General features: G+C 42.7%; 1 protein-coding gene across 1 annotated transcript; it reads right to left on the minus strand.

The window, feature by feature from the left end:
* LOC109847781 (auxin-responsive protein SAUR71-like) lies at window positions 15,668–16,024 on the minus strand. Its single transcript, XM_020417022.1, has one exon. The coding sequence runs from the start codon at window positions 16,022–16,024 to the stop codon at window positions 15,668–15,670; it is 357 nt and encodes a 118-aa protein (XP_020272611.1).

Below are 18,467 nucleotides of genomic sequence, written 5' to 3' on the forward strand. Positions count from 1 at the left end.
GACGACTCGAAAGTAGGGGTGCTAGATGGTATCCGTATCTGAGGAAATATTCATAACCGTATTCGCTAGGATACAAATATGGTTACTTAAGTCTATAACCGATAGAATATGGTTACAAATATGATTTTGTAGTAAAATATATGTATCCGTATCCGAAATATCTGAATATATATTAGTCATACTTTACGATAGTTTCGATTCTCAGATTATGGATTTGTAGTTAATTTTGATGATCAATATGTCTAATCATAACTTTTCAGTTATAATGGACATATTAACGAACTCTTTTGTATCACATGAACTATGTTTTTCTCAATACTATCTAGTTTTATCATATCTGTTTTGTATCCACATGCATATCCGCTTATATCTCCGCATGTATATCCGTAATCGTATCAGATTTTAACAGATATGGTTATAAATTTTCCTTAGCGAGGTATATCCGTATCAGTATCTGTATTCGTATCCGAGATGGGTAAGCAGATATGGATATGGTAACCATCATATTCGAGCCGTATCCGGACCGAATTCACCCCTACTCGAAAGGCATCACATGTCGACGACCCGAAAGGCGTTACGTGTCACCCCCCGACTGAGTCGACTACTTAACCACTCAACTCGGCCGACTAATCGGCCGACACCTTGTGAGGGCGACTTAAAAGGCGGTACTTCTCGATCACCAGACGAGTAAAAAGTGACGAAATGCCTCGAGCCTCGACCCCTCCCGCTCACTGATGACCAATCACCTCGCCATAAACACCATTAAATGCATTATGAGCACCATCATTCCTCTACCTCCAATAGTATTTATGACAATCGAACCACGTCAGCACCGCACAACCCCCTTCACTTCACATTGAACACAAAAGTGACCTCTTCTCCACTCGTTGGTCCACACCTATAAAGTTAAAGCTGACTTGACCGCCAGCTCATGCCCGATCAAAGTTACCAGCCTACCCTCCTTCAACTACTATAAAAGGAGATACTATTTTCCATTACAGGGTAAGCTTTTTCCACCATTCTCTAAACTTAAGAACCACTGTAGTTCATTTTACTTCTTCACACAAGCAACCCATTGACTTGATCATCGGAGGAACAACCAGGGAATCACACCCTGCCCTCTTACGATTTGTTACTTGTGCAGGGAAGCACTTGCCCAAGGACCAGACATTCGAAGAGTTAGAGGACCTCCGTTAACTTAATCTACTTTTATTTGATTGTGTAATTCCATACATCAACAATATATAAATATAACAAATACAATATAATATTATAATACATTATATTATAGAGTTATGACCTATATACCTCTTAAATATTCCATATTTAGAAACAACCCCCCCCCCCAACCAATCTCCATCATGGAATTATTAATTACACCCTTGCACGGTTAACCTAAGGAATATTCCTTAGTTTTCAATTAACTTATTAAATAATTTATGAAGTTAATACTTTAACTGACTATACACGTATAAAGACCATAGATTATTTCACTTCCTCAGTAATGGTTAGCGTTTAATAGTTTTAACTACTATGTTTAATATTTAATATAAAGATAAGTTGTGATAACATTTATTTGTTTACCTAAGGAATACTAACACCTCAATTCTAATGTTTTATTCTATAGCTACGTGTATCAGGTTAGTAACTAAGTCAAGGACTCCACAATTTATATATTTCGATTATGATGATTGTAGTTGGTTGCTTGAACATGTATTTACCTGGACAAGAAATAATGCCTTAATCTATAAAAACTATTGGTAATTATGTTGCAATTTCTAAATTATATACAACTTTAACGGTAAAATATATCTTTTAACAGCAAAATATACATGTAAAAAGTTTAGATCATGATGTTTGATCAAGTGCAGCGCACGTGAATCTTACCTAGTTTGGATAAAAGAAGACACTGATCGATCTCTAGCTTTTGTTGGGTGATTTACCGCCGAAACCCCTAAGACAGCAGAAATGCGGTATAGAGAAAAGTACATCAAGATTCACGAGGTTCGGCAACTGTCTACGTCCTCGGGAGACACATAATTAATTTCTTATTAATCAACAAGAAATTACAATACAAGAGCAGATCTCAAACTGAGATCTCTCAATATAAACACTGTAGCTACAGTGTTAATAGTTCAAAGAGAATAATCCCTATTTAATGCTCTTGAGAACCCCTTTAATTCCCCCTCAAATCTGAGACTTGGAAATAATTCACGAAAGAGGGAAAAATCGTTGCTGCGATTTTGGGTCCGCCGCCGCTGGAGAGAAAACAAGCGAGAGAGAGAGAGAGGGCACACGCGGGTTGAGGGGAGATCGAGTGGGTTTCCATTTTATAGGGAAACCCTAGGGTCACGCTGGAGACAGGCTGTCGCTGTTGTGCGCAGCGGAAATTTCGGCAGCACTTCGGCAGCACAACAAGAGAGATTAGATCGATAAGAATTCTCGTCTCACCAAGGAAACAAGAATCTGAAGCGAATATCTCAACCAAGTGAGATATCGGCTCTTCCTCTCATCAGTTCTAGGACTGACCTGTCGAGGGATCCTACAAGCTATTACAAATCACGACAAGAACACAACTTTTACGTGGTTCGGCAAATAGCCTACGTCCACGGGACAAGGAGGGGGGAGATCTACTAATAGAGGGAGAGAATACAACTAGGGTTTACAATCTCACAATCTAAACCCTCTCAAACAAACTCTCAAATCCCTCTTACAAAATCTCTCTTAAAAGAAACAAAAAAAGGACTGCACTTTCTCTCAATTGCACAAATCAGCCGCTACACCTCAAGATCCGGTCCTCTGCCTTCTCCCGATGCCTTGCACTGTAGCTGCAGGAGAGAAACCGAAGCCTTGCTCACAGCCGCTCTCTTCTTTTGCTCTCACACGCCTCCAACTGCTCAAAAATCAGCCCCCTCATTCACGAAACCCTAGAAAAAATGGTTTTATATAAAGGACAAACGGGTGGGCCTATGGGTTTCCGCATGGGCTAGATGCTATTGTCCGCTGGCTTTTTTTTTTTCGCTGGCTTCACGTGATTACACTCACGTGTCCCCTCCACAAAGCCACGTTCACAATTCTCCACCTCGGTGAAGTTTCTTTCAAAACTGAGCCGACACCAAAGCATCCAAAAGTCCCACTTGTTCGACAACAAGTCGGAATCCCGAACGAGAGTCCAAACAATCTCACCCCATCAATATCCTCTTGCCCAAGGAATCAAGCCGAACGTAGTTCACCCAAATGGCCGCCAACGGCCTCAGCACTGAAGGATGTTCAACAACTTCAAACAATGACCAAATTTCACTCCTGAAACAACTTTGGTCAACATATCTGCAGGGTTGTCATTTGTGTGGACCTTCTCCAATATGACATCTCCATCATTCAAGACGTCCCGTACAAAGTGGAATCTGACATCGATGTGCTTTGTGCGCGCATGATAAACCTGGTTCTTTGCCAAATAGATAGCCGACATACTATCACAATATATCCGAATAGTCTCCTGTGCAATCCCCAAGTCCTCCAATAATCCACGCAACCATAAAGCCTCCTTAATAGCTTCAGTAACTGCCATATACTCTGCCTCTGTAGTAGAGAGAGCCACTGTGGACTGAAGCGTGCAACGCCAACATACAGGTGCACCTGCCAATGTAAAAGCATAACCTGACGTAGACCGGCGTTTGTCAAGATCTCCAGCATAATCTGAATCCACATAACCAATACAAGCCTGCCCGTCCTTCTCATCCTTCTGAAACACTAAACCAACATCCACGGTGCCTCGAACATACCGTAGAATCCACTTCACGGCCTCCCAGTGACCCTTCCCGGGGTCATGCATGTATCTCGATACCATGCTCACGGCCTGTGACAAATCTGGCCTCGTACACACCATCGCATACATCAAGCTACCTACTGCACTAGCATATGGGACCTTCGACATATAATCTCTGTCCTCAACTGAAACAGGTGACATCAACGCTGAAAGCTTGAAGTGGGGAGCCAATGGTGTGCTAACTGCTTTTGCATTGCCATCAAAGCTGAATTTCTTCAACATCTTCTGCAAGTAGCTCTTCTGTGTAAGCTTCAATTTCCCCTTCACCCTGTCTCGCTCGATCTCCATACCCAATATCTTCTTTGCCTCTCCAAGATCCTTCATCTCAAACTCGGATGATAACTCCTCTTTCAGCTTTCGAATAGCTGAAGAATTCCTGGAAGCAATAAGCATATCATCAACATATAAAAGCAAATATATGAGCTCACCATCCTGTAGCTTGTGCATATAAACACATGGGTCATATGGGCTCCTCGTGTACCCTCGGCCAATCATAAAGCCGTCGAATCTCTTATACCACTGTCTTGGTGACTGCTTCAAACCATAAAGAGACTTCTTCAGCTTACAAACCAAATTTTCCTTTCCTGCAGCTTTGAAACCCTGTGGTTGTGTCATGTAGATCTCCTCATCTAAATCACCGTGTAGAAAGGCTGTCTTCACATCCATCTGGACCAAATCCAAATCCAACTGTGCCACCAACGCCAATAAAATCCGAATCGACGAATGCTTCACAACGGGTGAAAATACCTCGTTGTAATCAATGCCCTCAAGCTGTGCATATCCCTTGGCAACTAATCTGGCTTTGAACCGAATGTCCCCAATAGAAGATCCCTCCTTCTTCGCATATACCCACTTGCAACCAATAGCTTTCTTACCCTTAGGTAGATGTGCAAGTGTCCAAGTGTCGTTCTTCTGAAGAGACCGCATCTCCTCCTCCATAGCTTCCCTCCACCTGATCGAATCGGGGCTAGACTCTGCCTCCCTGAATGTGGCTGGAACCATATCATCAACGACCTCCACTGATAATGCATATGCGACCATGACATCATTATACCTAGCTGGCCGACGAATCTCTCTCCTCGGTCTATCTGCTGCAATGGTCCTCTGAACATGACCCTGTTCCTGAGTCCCATGATCTACTGTATCCTGTATCTGCCCATCTGTCTTCTCATCTCCTCCCAGTGTCACCTCTGTAGGAGCCTCAATGGATACAGTGTTCTCTGGAGTGGGTGGAGTCACATCATCCTCCACCTGCTGCGATATCTCTCCTGTCTGGTCTCCCTCCACCTGCTGAGGGGTTCGAGGCCTCATCATGTACGCCTCGTCAAATGTGACATCTCTGCTAATAACTATCTTCTTGTCCTGTGGATCCCATAATTTGAAGCCTTTAACTCCATCTCTAAATCCCACAAAGACTGCTTTCCTCGCTCTCGGATTTAATTTGCCATCACTGACATGATAATAAGCTGGACACCCGAATATCCGAAGCGACTCATAGTCACTAGCCACCGAACCAAACCAACGCTCTAAAGGAGTCTTCCCGTCTATCGCAGTGCACGGCAACCTGTTCACAAGATGGCTCGCATAAACCAACGCCTCGGCCCAAAAAGATCTAGGCAATCCACTCTGCGTCATCATACACCGCACCTTCTCCAGTAAGGTACGGTTCAATCTCTCAGCCACCCCGTTCTGTTGCGGTGTCTCTCGAACTGTGAAGTGTCTTCTAATGCCGTGATCCCGGCAAAACTGCAGAAATGGATCACTCTTATACTCTCCACCGTTATCTGAACGTAGAGTCTTCACCTTTCTACCTGTCTGCAGCTCCACTTTCTTTTTCCACTCCACAAAAATATCCAGGACCTGATGTTTATGCTTCATCGGGTATACCCAATTCCTCCTGGAATAGTCATCAATGAAAGTGACAAAATAGTTGGCCCCACCAAGTGATGTGTGCTTGGAAGGGCCCCAAACATCTGTGTGAATATAGTCCAATATACCTTGGGTATTGTGAATAGCGGTGCCGAATTTCACTCTTGTCTTCTTCCCAAGTATGCAATGTTCGCACAGCTCCATCTTGCAGGTCTTCGCACCCTTCAATAGCCCCTGCTTCGCCAATACCTGCAGGGACTTATCACCAGTGTGTCCCAATCTCATGTGCCATAATCTGGTAGTATCTTCCTCTGTGGTAATCGAAGCTGCCAAACCCCCTTTTACTGTCTTGCCCTTCAAGTAGTAAAGTTTGTTTTCCCTGACACCTCGCATCACCACCATGGACCCCTTTGTGACCTTCAGAGTTGCATTCTCCAAGATCACCTTATAGCCAGCTGCCTCCAAAGTTCCAAGCGAAATGATATTCTTCGTCAATTGAGGAACGAATCTCTCTTCCTTCAGCTCCCGAGTCACCCCGTCACACATCCGGATCCGTACTGTACCAATACCACCAATAGGGCATGCGTGATCATTACCCATGAGTACGACATCCCCTCTTTCCAACTCCTCAAAGCTGGAGAACCAATCCCTCCTAGGGCAAATATGGTATGTAGCACCAGAATTCATCATCCACTCCGTAGAGTCAGCGTAACAAACTGACGATAATGCAGAGCAAGAATAGCCTGAAGAATCCGTATCTGAATTGTCATCACTAGCCTTGACAACATTCACTTCCGAAGCTTGTACAGCTTTCCCTTTATTCTTCCCAGCTTTGTCTTTCAACTTTGGGCAGTCGTTCTTCCAATGTCCTTCTTCTTTGCAAAAGCGACATTGATTCCTACCAATATTTCTATGGCCACCTCTTGACTTCGATCTTGAGCGATCACCTGGACGACGGTTTGGACCACGGCCTCGAACTGCTAATGCATCTCCCGATGCCTTCTCGGAGGGTTCGCCATCACTCTTCCTCAACTCATAATTCACCAAAGCTGAGGTCACCTCCTTGTAGCTAACCGTAGTTCTTCCATTTATCATAGTGAGAACAAACGTTCCAAAATCATCCTCCGGCAACGAACACAATAGTAGCATCGCCTTGTCTTCATCCTCAACCATGATATCTACATTGGCCATATCCGAAATTAGCTTCGTGAAGTTGTTAACATGCTCCCGAATGGAAACCCCCTCTTCATCTTGAATTGGTAAAACCTTTTCTTCAAATGAAGCCTGATCTCATGCTCTTCGTCAGATACTTCTCATTGAGTGTTTCTCACATTTCTTTCGCGCGAGTCTCGTTCATTTACGTCATAAATAAGATTCCGCGCGTCAAGCATGACCGAATAACTCCACAAGCCCTACTATTCATTTTTCTTCCAAACATTGTCTCCATATCAGCGGGTTCTCTTGTAACTCAAGAGTCTCCTCCAAATTTTGTGCATCCAAGGCGTTCCATCCACCTGACACCTCCAAAACCGAAATTGATCTGGCCGTCGAACTTCGAACATCAATTTTTGTATTATGGATTCTACGACTTGTATATCGCCTTTGAAAGAGACGATCCGGATGTGCTTGTTTTCTCCATGTTGTCGATCTATATCTTCAAATAGGAATCCTTCAGCGAATCCAAGCTCCCAAGTCAACCCGGAGCTCTGATACCACTTGATGTGCGCAGCGGAAATTTTGGCAGCACTTCGGCAGCACAACAAGAGAGATTAGATCGATAAGAATTCCCGTCTCACCAAGGAAACAAGAATCTGAAGCGGATATCTCAACCAAGTGAGATATCGGCTCTTCCTCTCATCAGTTCTAGGACTGACCTGTCGAGGGATCCTACAAGCTATTACAAATCACGACAAGAACACAACTTTTACGTGGTTCGGCAAATAGCCTACGTCCACGGGGCAAGGAGGGGGGAGATCTACTAATAGAGGGAGAGAATACAACTAGGGTTTATAATCTCACAATCTAAACCCTCTCAAACAAACTCTCAAATCCCTCTTACAAAATCTCTTAAAAGAAACAAAAAAAGGACTGCACTTTCTCTCAATTGCACAAATCAGCCGCTACACCTCAAGATCCGGTCCTCTGCCTTCTCCCGATGCCTTGCACTGTAGCTGCAGGAGAGAAACCGAAGCCTTGCTCACAGCCGCTCTCTTCTTTTGCTCTCACACGCCTCCAACTGCTCAAAAATCAGCCCCCTCATTCACGAAACCCTAGAAAAAATGGTTTTATATAAAGGACAAACGGGTGGGCCTATGGGTTTCCGCATGGGCTAGATGCTATTGTCCGTTGGCTTTTTTTTTTTTCGCTGGCTTCACGTGATTACACTCACGTGTCCCCTCCACAAAGCCACGTTCACAGTCGCCAGCTCACGCGCAGTCATTTCCTGCGAAGTTCGACCCTCGTTCGCCCATCTGTTCGAACTCGAACCTCGTCCAAAGCTCGACCCTCGTCCGACCTCGAGCCTCGTCTGATCCCGACCCTTGTCAGATCTCGAGCTTCGTCTGAAACACGCACCTCCTCGTCTGATCCTGACCCTTGTCAGATCTCGAGCTTCGTCTGAAACACGCACCTCGCCTTCAACTGCGGGCGTCGACCTCGTTAGCTCAAGGAGCTCGCGAGCATAAATCTAGGGCTCGCCGACTGGAGCTCACCGTCGACGCTGCCTGCGGAGGTTGGTATCCACATCCGATTCCAACAGCTTTGCCATCCTTCAACCTGTATAAGTTCTCAAAATTATTATGAAGTGAGCTTTGGATTTATCATGTGTGTGAGAGATCTACACATAGTATTGCCATGTGATTTTCTCTCTCCATGCAATTACTTGCTAGGGAGAACAGCTCACCAAATTAGCAGTCAAATCTTTGAGAATAATAAAAAGATGAACAACATCAAAGTATGCTATCAATTCAATCGAAATAAATTTGAGATAAGCCATATAGTATTTCAATTACTAATTGGAAGACAAAAGTTGTTCGTATTGCATTTTTTTCTTCTACAGGAAAAGCAAAGAATCTAGCGAAAGAAGAATTTCATGGTTGGAAAGGGGGAAAAATAATGCTAAGATTCGTATAAAATAATCATGATAAGAAAAGTTGACCCCTTGATAAAAAGACATATATTTAATTTCATGAAATCTCTCTACTCACTTTCCATTCTTTAGAATGTAAAATTGAACTGACTGTAGTCACGGTACCCTTTGTCTGTTTAATTCATATTAATAATATTTTACTTTTATTTACATCAACATGTTTATAAAGTGTACGTGATGATCTTAATATCTTTGGACGGCAAGGTGTCATAATACATAGATATGCACTTCACTTGCAGCCCTGGATTAGGTTTCAAAATATATGATTCCTACTTCACATCATACGACATTATGTCAGTATTTGGATTTCTAAAAGTGGAATATTGCATAGAATTTATTTTTACCTAGCAAACACTAGAAAGCTCCTAGGGAGCTATTTGAACTGAACAAATTGAGCAAAATGGAACGTTAAGATGACCGTCTCATTGCAATAATTGCCTTTTTTTTTTGAGAAAGAGTTATATTAGCATAACCTTAATTCAATTAAGTCACATGCTATATTAGAATATATTATATGTAAAAAAATTTAATATGATACTTTATAGATAGACTTGGGATTAGAATTGCCTTTAATTGATTATTTATGCAGTTATACGTCCTCATCTAATTCAAGAACCTTCTTTACACCTCTTTTAGATTAGTTAATTAGATGCTTATGGAAGCTTAAAGAAAAAGTTTTCAATTAATTAATTATTAAAAAAAAGGATGCCTAACAAGCTTGAACACTAAGGAATTCAGATAAAACTTTCCATCATAGAGTTTTTGTTAAGTACTCAAAGATCTAAGCACCCAAAAAAAAAACACACTTGAAGATAGCAATCATGAGAGGATAAGCCTACCCTGTTGCGCCTCGAGAAACTAAAACAATCGCCGAGAAAGATAAACAACCAACCAAAATCAACATCACAAACAACCAAACACCAGTTTTACGTGGTTCGGCAAGATGCCTACGTCCACGGGGCAAGGAGGGGGGAGTTTTCACTATTAGAAATCAAGAGGAACAAACTAGGGTTACAAATCTCTCATAAACCCTCAACAATCAACTCTCAATCTCTCCAATTGCTCCTAGAATATAAGCCCAAAGAAAACTCTCTCAATCTGCTCAAATTCGTCCTTGCTCTTAACCCTAAAAAACACCCAATGGGTATTTATACAAATCCAAAACGAAGCGGGTCTGAAAACAGGCCCAACTCAAAACCACAGCGGCGGTCGACCGGACCGGTCAATCTGAATCCTGAGCTTATCTCTTCAAATCTCCACCTCGGCGAAGATTTCCCAAATCTGAGCCGACGCCGAACAAACCAATGTCTCAACTGCTGCATCCAGTATGCCATGGCAACGGACTCATGACAACGGACTCCAATCACAACACGTCGAGATCCAAACGGGAGTGCGAACACTCAACCCCAAACCAACTGTGTCTACTCACCAAACAACTGAGCCTACACCGACTACACCAAATGCCTCACTTGCTGAGACCCAAATGGGAGTGCGAACACTCTCCCCAAATGTCGATGTCGCTCACCAAATCGGCTGCATCATAAAGACTGCCTACGTATCCTCTTGCCCAAGGAATCAAGCCTTCACGTAGTTCACCCTATGGGCCTCCAAAGGCCCTCAATCCAACCTGCGGCTGATAGCATCATCAACGACCTCAAACTGAAGCGATCCAAACACCTCCACCTGAGATGTAACAATGGCCGTATCCAAAACATATCCATCAGCTGCATCCAAATCAACTACCTCATCATCTGCACCCATAAATAAATGACTCTCACGCTGTGCCACCTCAGCTGGAATCCCAAACAATGCAGAATGACCTGGAGTATGTGGGGAAATCCACATCCAATGTGGAGTAGCATCAACCTCCACCCGCTGCGATATCCCTCTGACCTGATCAATACTCTCCACCTGCCGAGAGTCCAAAGTGACAAACCTGCTCAGACCAAACTCAGAAGCTCCCCACTGATAGCCGAACGAGCCTCTGAATCCTAAATGCGCAATCGGATCCAATCTCACATCAGCGATGTGACCAAGTGCTGGGTAGCCCAATATCCGACGCCAACCAAAATGTGAAACAACTCCACCAGATCTAACAACTCTACACGCAGCAGTCGACAACTTCATAAGATGATCCAAATGTGTCGAAGCCTGAATACCAGATCCACTGCTCGACAACCAATACCGATCCTCCTCCAGAAAAGAACGGCCCACTAAATCCGCCATCTCATCACGTCGCTCCACTGTCTCCTTCCCTCTGAAGTGTCTCCAACTGCCATGAGCTCGGCACCAATGCAAGAAAGGACTCCTACTAGAATAAGTACGACTGGTAACCTTTCTGCCCATACACCTCCTCCAACTGTTGCGGACTACTAGGTCTTTATACCAACGGGACTTGGTTGCAACCCAAATATGCCTAGTACAATCCCCAACATAGGAAACAAAATAACGATTACCTCCCGATGATGCCTCCTCGGAAAGCCCCCAAATGCCTGACTGAACACCTCCAATAAGACCTCTCGATCGATGGATAGAAGTGCTGAACTCCACCTCGGTCTTCTTGCTCATACCAATGTGCTCACAGGACTTCAATCTGCAGGTCATAGCACTCCTCAACAATCTGTGCACGGTATAACCAACAATATATCCCAGCACCAAACAATGCCACAGTCTAGCCATAGAAGTAGTCAGCGCCCTATCAACTACCGTGCTCCCAAGTAGATAATACAAGTTACTCCGCCTGACTCCCTTCATCACAATTATGGACCCCGATGTGACCTTCAAGCGAGAATCCGCCAAGATCACCCTATAGCCTGATGCCTCCAATACCCCAAGTGAAATGATGTTCTTCCTCAGTTGAGGAACGAACCTCACATCAGCCAACTCCCGGATCATCCCGTCACTCATCCGAATCCGAACGGTACCAATACCACCAATAGGGCATCTGTGATCATTACCCATGAGAACAACATCCCCTCTTTCCAACTCCTGAAAGCTGGAGAACCAATCCCTTCTAGGGCATATGTGGTAAGTAGCACCAGAATCCAACATCCACTCGGTGGAGTCGGCAACATCAACTGACGGAAGAGCTGGGCACGAATAGCCCGAAGAATCTGAATCTGAATCTGAAACATCGCCACTAGCCTTGGCAATATTCACCTCTGAAGCTTGAATAGCTTTCCCTTTATTCTTCACAGCTTGCAATTTTGGGCATTCGGCTTTCCAATGTCCATCCTCTCTACAAAAGGCACACTGATTCCTACCAACTGCAGGATGCCCCACTCTAGACTGCGACCTTCTTCCATGGTTTGGACTTCTAGCTCTTGCAACCAATGCACCAGCAACCGGCTCGATGGAAGTCTCCTTGTCCTTCTTTCGAAGTTGATAATTCACAAGGGCTGCGGTGACCTCACTATACGAAAGTGATGCCTTTCCATTAATAAGAGTGAGGACGAAGGTCTCATATTCCTCGTCGGGCAAGGAACTCAATAACAACAATGCCTTGTCCTCGTCTTCAACCTTGACATCTACATTCGCCAAATCTGCAAGTAGCTTCGTGTAGTGGTTCATGTGATCACTAATGGATGTCCCCTTCTTCAATTGGAAGCGATAAAGCCTCCTCTTCAAATGCAAACGATTTTCGATGCTCTTCGTCAAATATTTGCCCTCTAGGACCTCCCAAATCTTCTTTGCCGAAGTTTCATTCATCACATCATATTTAAGGTCTTGGGTAAGGCAAGACCTAATCACACCACACGCCGTTCTATTCATCTTATTCCAAACCTTTTCATCAACGTCGGCCGGTTTTCCGTCCAACTCCAATGTATCTTCCAAATTTTGCGCATTTAGCGCATCCATGACTTCGCATCGCCAAAGTCCAAAATTATTTGTGCCGTTGAACTTTTCCACATCTATTTTCATAGAATGTATATTCAAACTTTGGACGGCCTTCACACCAGAAGAACCCTCCCCACTTTTATCTTTTTCAGCCATATATCTCAAAGCACCACCAAACCAATGCGGAAACAAATGAGAAATAGATCCAAATTGAAAAAGACGAGATTTTTACTGAAAAGATCCCACCTTTATCACCAAACGAAGCCCTAGATGAACTTCCAAAGCGATCTACTCCTCCAAAATAGCCCAAGCGTAGCCCGGAGCTCTGATACCAATTGTTGTGCCTCGAGAAACCAAAACAATCGCCAAGAAAGATAAACAACCAACCAAAATCAACAGCACAAACAACCAAACACCAGTTTTACGTGGTTCGGCAAGATGCCTACGTCCACGGGGCAAGGAGGGGGGAGGTTTCATTATTAGAAATCAAGAGGAACAAACTAGGGTTACAAATCTCTCATAAACCCTCAACAATCAACTCTCAATCTCTCCAATTGCTCCTAGAATAGAAGCCCAAAGAAAACTCTCTCAATCTGCTCAAATTCGTCCTTGCTCTTAATCCTAAAAAACACCCAATGGGTATTTATACAAATCCAAAACGAAGCGGGTCTGAAAACAGGCCCAACTCAAAACCGCAGCGGCGGTCGACCGGTACGGTCGACCGCGATCCATCGCGGTCGACCGGCCCGGTCGACCGCCCTCCATCCAGCGGCTTGCTTCCAGAGAGGTCGTCGGTCGACCGGATCGGTCGACCGCCACCAATCCTGAACCCCAATAACTCCTGTGCACGATCGCGGTCGACTGGGTCGGTCGACCGCCACCCAATTCTGCTGAAACCCGAACTTTCTGCCAATTCTACATACCCCGGCTTCATAATCTCCAAAACAAGTTACCCGTATCAAAATCAAAATAAATGAAAATTGGAACTTAGTTGAAAAAACTCATCATTCATAAAACGTATCAACGTGAGCATTTCATCAAATCACCTCCAAAATGTTTAAACTCACACAAACACACACAAATGAAACTTTTACAAAGCAAACCACCCCTCTCACGATACTCACAACACAAACACATTTTGGGCTGCCCCTAGCCACTCTAATTTTCACAGTAGAAAGACTTCCTACATAATCTTAACCATATCTAATCATAATTATCAGCACAATTCAAATAAAATATCACACTCCCTCCTTAATTAATTTCCTTCGAGAATTACCATTCAAACAGTATCTTCTCCTTCCTTCTTTGGGTGCTCCGGAGTCAAACCGGCTTCTCGGACTACCGGAGGTGGCACGGGCACGCCATATATCTGCGATCCGGGGGAGGAGGCTACTACCTNNNNTGCCTCCGCTTTGCTCGGCCGACGAGATAGCAGCCTAAACCGAGGAGGATGGCGAAGAGAATGAGAGGAAGAGAGATCACTATCACAAGACCCATGCTCAACTATTCACAAGACATAGAATTAGGAGAGGAGTTAATTAATGTTTGAGTGAGGGGGAGGAAGCTAGATGAAGTGTGAGGAATTTGACGAGTTAAAGAAAAGAGAGGTTGGAGGCGTGGTTTGGCGTGCAAGATGGAGCTTGGCTGTGTTTGAGTTGGAGGAGAGGGTTTAAATAGGAGAGGAGGGAATCTTGATGGGGAAATTATTCAGGTTAGGATTTATTTCCAGAAATAAGAATTCTTAGATCAATATAAAATTAAATTAGTAGGCCCGGTTTGCTAAAAAGTTTCTCAGTTGATGAGTCTAATTAATCTAAAATGGTCTTACACTTAGATCAAAAAAAGAATCCTTGAATCAATACATTTCTTCCTAAAACTTTAATATTTTGCACTGGTTAAAAAAACTCTAATATATCTTTGTAAGTCCATAGTGGAGATCGAAAACCAAATTCAGAAATGCTTATTTGGAGGGAGTAATAACTCAATTATATGCTCTCCCTATTTAGTACTGAATTAATATTTTTATGTAAAGCTGAGTTTTAATTTTTCTTTATTAAATAGGCAGGTCTAAGCGTGAAGCATTGTACTAAGCTAAAGACAAGCCCATGTCTTAATTAGATCTAAAACCTTGAATTCCAACTTTAGTTACAAAATGGGCCAATGTCCGGCTAAGATGGGGTTGTCCACTGGGCCATATCGAACACCATTAGTTCTTCCTCTTCTTCAATGTTTTGCGGCGTTCTGCTAGTTTTTCTTCCTTTTTCATTTGACCAAGTTTTTTTTTACCCTTAAATACTACTTTTTCGAAATTATATATATGTAGTATTGACTCGCAAAAAGGAAATAAGCAATTAATGTGCTAAGGAGAAAAAAGGAGCAAAGGGTGACATAATTTCGCACCAGAATGCCACTAGAAATAGGTATACAATCATAATATAACTTAATTCAACTATCTTTTACATTAAAAGAAAATTTGGAAAATGCTAAGTATTGCACGAGTTGTATTACACTTGCAATATTCGATATAAAGAAGTCATGGGTTTCATAGGAACTCATAAATTCTTTTTGTAATTTACAAGAAATCAAAGGTCTCATGTTTTCGTGTAGTAGTAATGTAATAGTGATATAACTCTTGTGTAAAGTTATCGTTACTCAAAGAAATTACTTACTTGCAACCAACATACAATTTCTTGCTTAGCATGCAATTAAAGTACTCATCTTTAATCATTTGAATCAATGAAAAAAGATTGCCACGTGGGAAAAAATGAAGAAGATAAAAAAGAAGAAGAAATCAAATATTTTATGTTCCCAGACGGTAATTCTACAAAGAGGCGTATGAAAACAAATATTTTATGTTCCAACAAAATTATCAATAACCCCCATACAAGTCCTACTCTTTTCTCTACCACTCTTTAATGCTAAAAACTAAAAAAAAACATTTAAGAAAAAAGTTATATGCATATTATACCAACAATAAGAAGTCTCAGCTAGTTATCTTCAGAAAATCTAAGGATTTCTTTCTCAATCTCATCAGGTAGTTCTTGTTGATCGCCAAACTCCATAAGATAATCAAGAACACGTTCAAACAGAGATATCGAGCACGGAATTCGAAGGACCCCTTGTTGTTCATATCCATACTCTTGAGCTGATCTCTGTAAAAGTTTCTCAAAAATTGGATGTCCCAAGAGCTCAGCTCGTACCTCAAACCTCTCCATCTCCTCTCCGATGCAGACCGGCACGTGCCCTTCTGATACGGCCTTCTGCTGCTCTGTCTCGCTACTTAGAAGCTTGTATTGCGATGGAGAGTCGCCTAGTTTTGAGAGGCGTCGGATTAGTTCCTTCATCTTAAGTTTGATTTTGAGGTTGGAGGGGACGGAGGAGGAGCTGTAGAGGAATAGAAGAAGCTATAGACTGTAGAGAATGGTTTGGTGATGATGAGGAGAGTAGTTTTATAGAGAGGGGTTGATGATAAAAATAATAAAATGATGAGGTAGGATTGCAAGGTACAGAGAAGTACATGTTGGTATGGATGCGGTCAATTGTACGGGATTGAACGGCAAATGATAATTTGGAGGCTTAATAGGTGACACGTAGTAATAAATTTCATGGGAAGTGAGGTGGCTGTGGTTAGCAACTCCCCTATGAGATTGGGGTTTTTTGTTAGAACCACCTTCAAAATAGTCCAATCGATACAAATTACATTAATTTTTTTACTATATAAATCTGTAGAATTTGTGAAGAAATTAGAGAAGAACAGGAACTTTGGAAGCAGGGAAATATTTTTAGTGATGTTCGGTCGACTGTGAGGCTAGGCCGGTCGACCGAATACATGCACAGACAAGGGATATGAATCTGGACTTGGTTGGACCTGGTTCGGTCGACCGCCAAACCCTGTAATTATTTTCTGGGTTCTGTCGTTAGTCGCGGTCGACCGCGAGCTTTGGACGGTCGACCATCAGTCGGGTCAGGCCCAGAATTTGGTTTTCTGTTTTGATTTGTTTTGTGTTTTGATATATATATTGAAACACATTTTAGGGTTTCGGGGAGAGCAGTATTAGGGATATTTGGAGCACAGAAAAGAGTTTTTTCTGGAGCTATTAGTTAAGGTTTTGTTTGAGAGATTGCGAGCTTTGTGTGAGAGATTAGTTTGTGGATTTGTAATCTCTATTTGTACTCTTCTTCTCTATTAGTGAAAACTCATCCCCTTCTTGCCCCGTGGACGTAGGCAACTTGCCGAACCACGTAAAGTTCGTTTATTTGTTTTTGTGCCGTTATTTTGGATTGTTTGGCTTTCTCTCTTGGCATTGGTATTTGTTCTCGGCATCCTATCGGTTTGGCCACCGCACACAACAAGTGGTATCAGAGCACAACAAGTGGTATCAGAGCTTTGGCTACGCTTGGGCTAGGTGGAGCAGTAGATCACTTTGGAAGCTCGTCTAGGGTTTCAGTTGGCGATAGAGGTGGGATTTTTACTATTGTGGATCTCATTTCCGTCGTGTGGGGTTGAGATCTTTTGGAGGCTCTTGTTAGGGTTTCGGTTGGAGGTAAAAATCTCACTTTTTTAGTTTGGATCTATTCTTTAGTTGTTCCGTATTGGTTTATTGGTGCTTTGAGAAAGATGGCCGAGAAAGAAGGAGTTGTGGAGGGTACTTCTGGCGTGAAAACCATTCAAAGTTTGAGTATTCACTCTATGAAGATAGACGTGGAGAAGTTTAATAGCACTAACAATTTTAGTTTTTGGAGATGTGAAGTCTTGGATGCACTTAACGCGTAAAATTTGGAGGATATTTTGGAGTTGGACGGGAAACTGGATGACATTGAGAAGAAGATATGGAAGAAGATGAATCGAACGGCGTGTGGTGTGATTATGTCTTGTTTAACATAAGATTTGAAATATGATGTGATTAATGAGACTTCGGCTATGAAGATTTGGGAGATCCTAGAGAGCAAGTATTTAATGAAGAGTGTGGAAAATCGCTTGCATTTGAAGAGGAGGCTTTATCGCTTCCAATTAAAGAAGGAAACCTCCATTGGTGATCACATAAACAACTACACGAAGCTTCTTGCGAATTTGGCGAATGTAGATGTTATGATTGAAGATGAGGACAAGACGTTGTTATTGTTGAATTCCTTGGCCGACGAAGAATATAAGACCTTAATTTTTACTCTTATTAATGAGAAGACATCTTTTTCGTATAGTAAGGTCACCACTGCACTTGTGAATTATCAGCTTCAAAAAAAGGATAAGGAGACTTTGATTGATACAGTAGCGGGGACATTGGTTGCAAGAGGAAAGAGTCCAAACCGAAGTAAGAGGTCGCAGTCTAGAGGAGCACACCCTTGATACGAGTGTATCTTCTCTTTGGAACTTAGCGATCCTCATGAGAGCTTGAGGATAGATGATTCTCATGGTAGCTTGAGAATAGAGGTGCAAAACAACACAGTGGAACGTAGGTTGAAGCGTAGAACGAGACGGCGAATCAAAAAATCGAAGCATCCAGTTTTCAGCCCGTGAGTCGACTCATAACAGTCATGAGTCGACTCATCAGATTGAGTCGACTCATGCCTGTCGTAAGTCGACTCATGAAACTCAGACGTTTTGTTAAAAGTCTCTGACTAGTCGACTCATCACTGTATGAGTCGACCTATGTGTCATGAGTCGACTCATATGTGCACATGAGTCAACTCATCGAAGGATTTCTAGTTCGTTTGGGTTTCTATTTGCACAAATTCCTGTGGGGTTTGAGCTTGGTTATTTACCACTTTGCCATCCACGTTGTTACATCT

This window comes from Asparagus officinalis, chromosome 7, assembly GCF_001876935.1.
Source record: "Asparagus officinalis chromosome 7, Aspof.V1, whole genome shotgun sequence".
NCBI lineage: Eukaryota > Viridiplantae > Streptophyta > Magnoliopsida > Asparagales > Asparagaceae > Asparagus > Asparagus officinalis.

Excerpts from the sequence above, each read along its gene's own strand:
- LOC109847781 (XM_020417022.1), bottom strand. The coding sequence starts at position 16,024 with ATGAAGGAACTAATCCGACGCCTCTCAAAACTAGGCGACTCTCCATCG.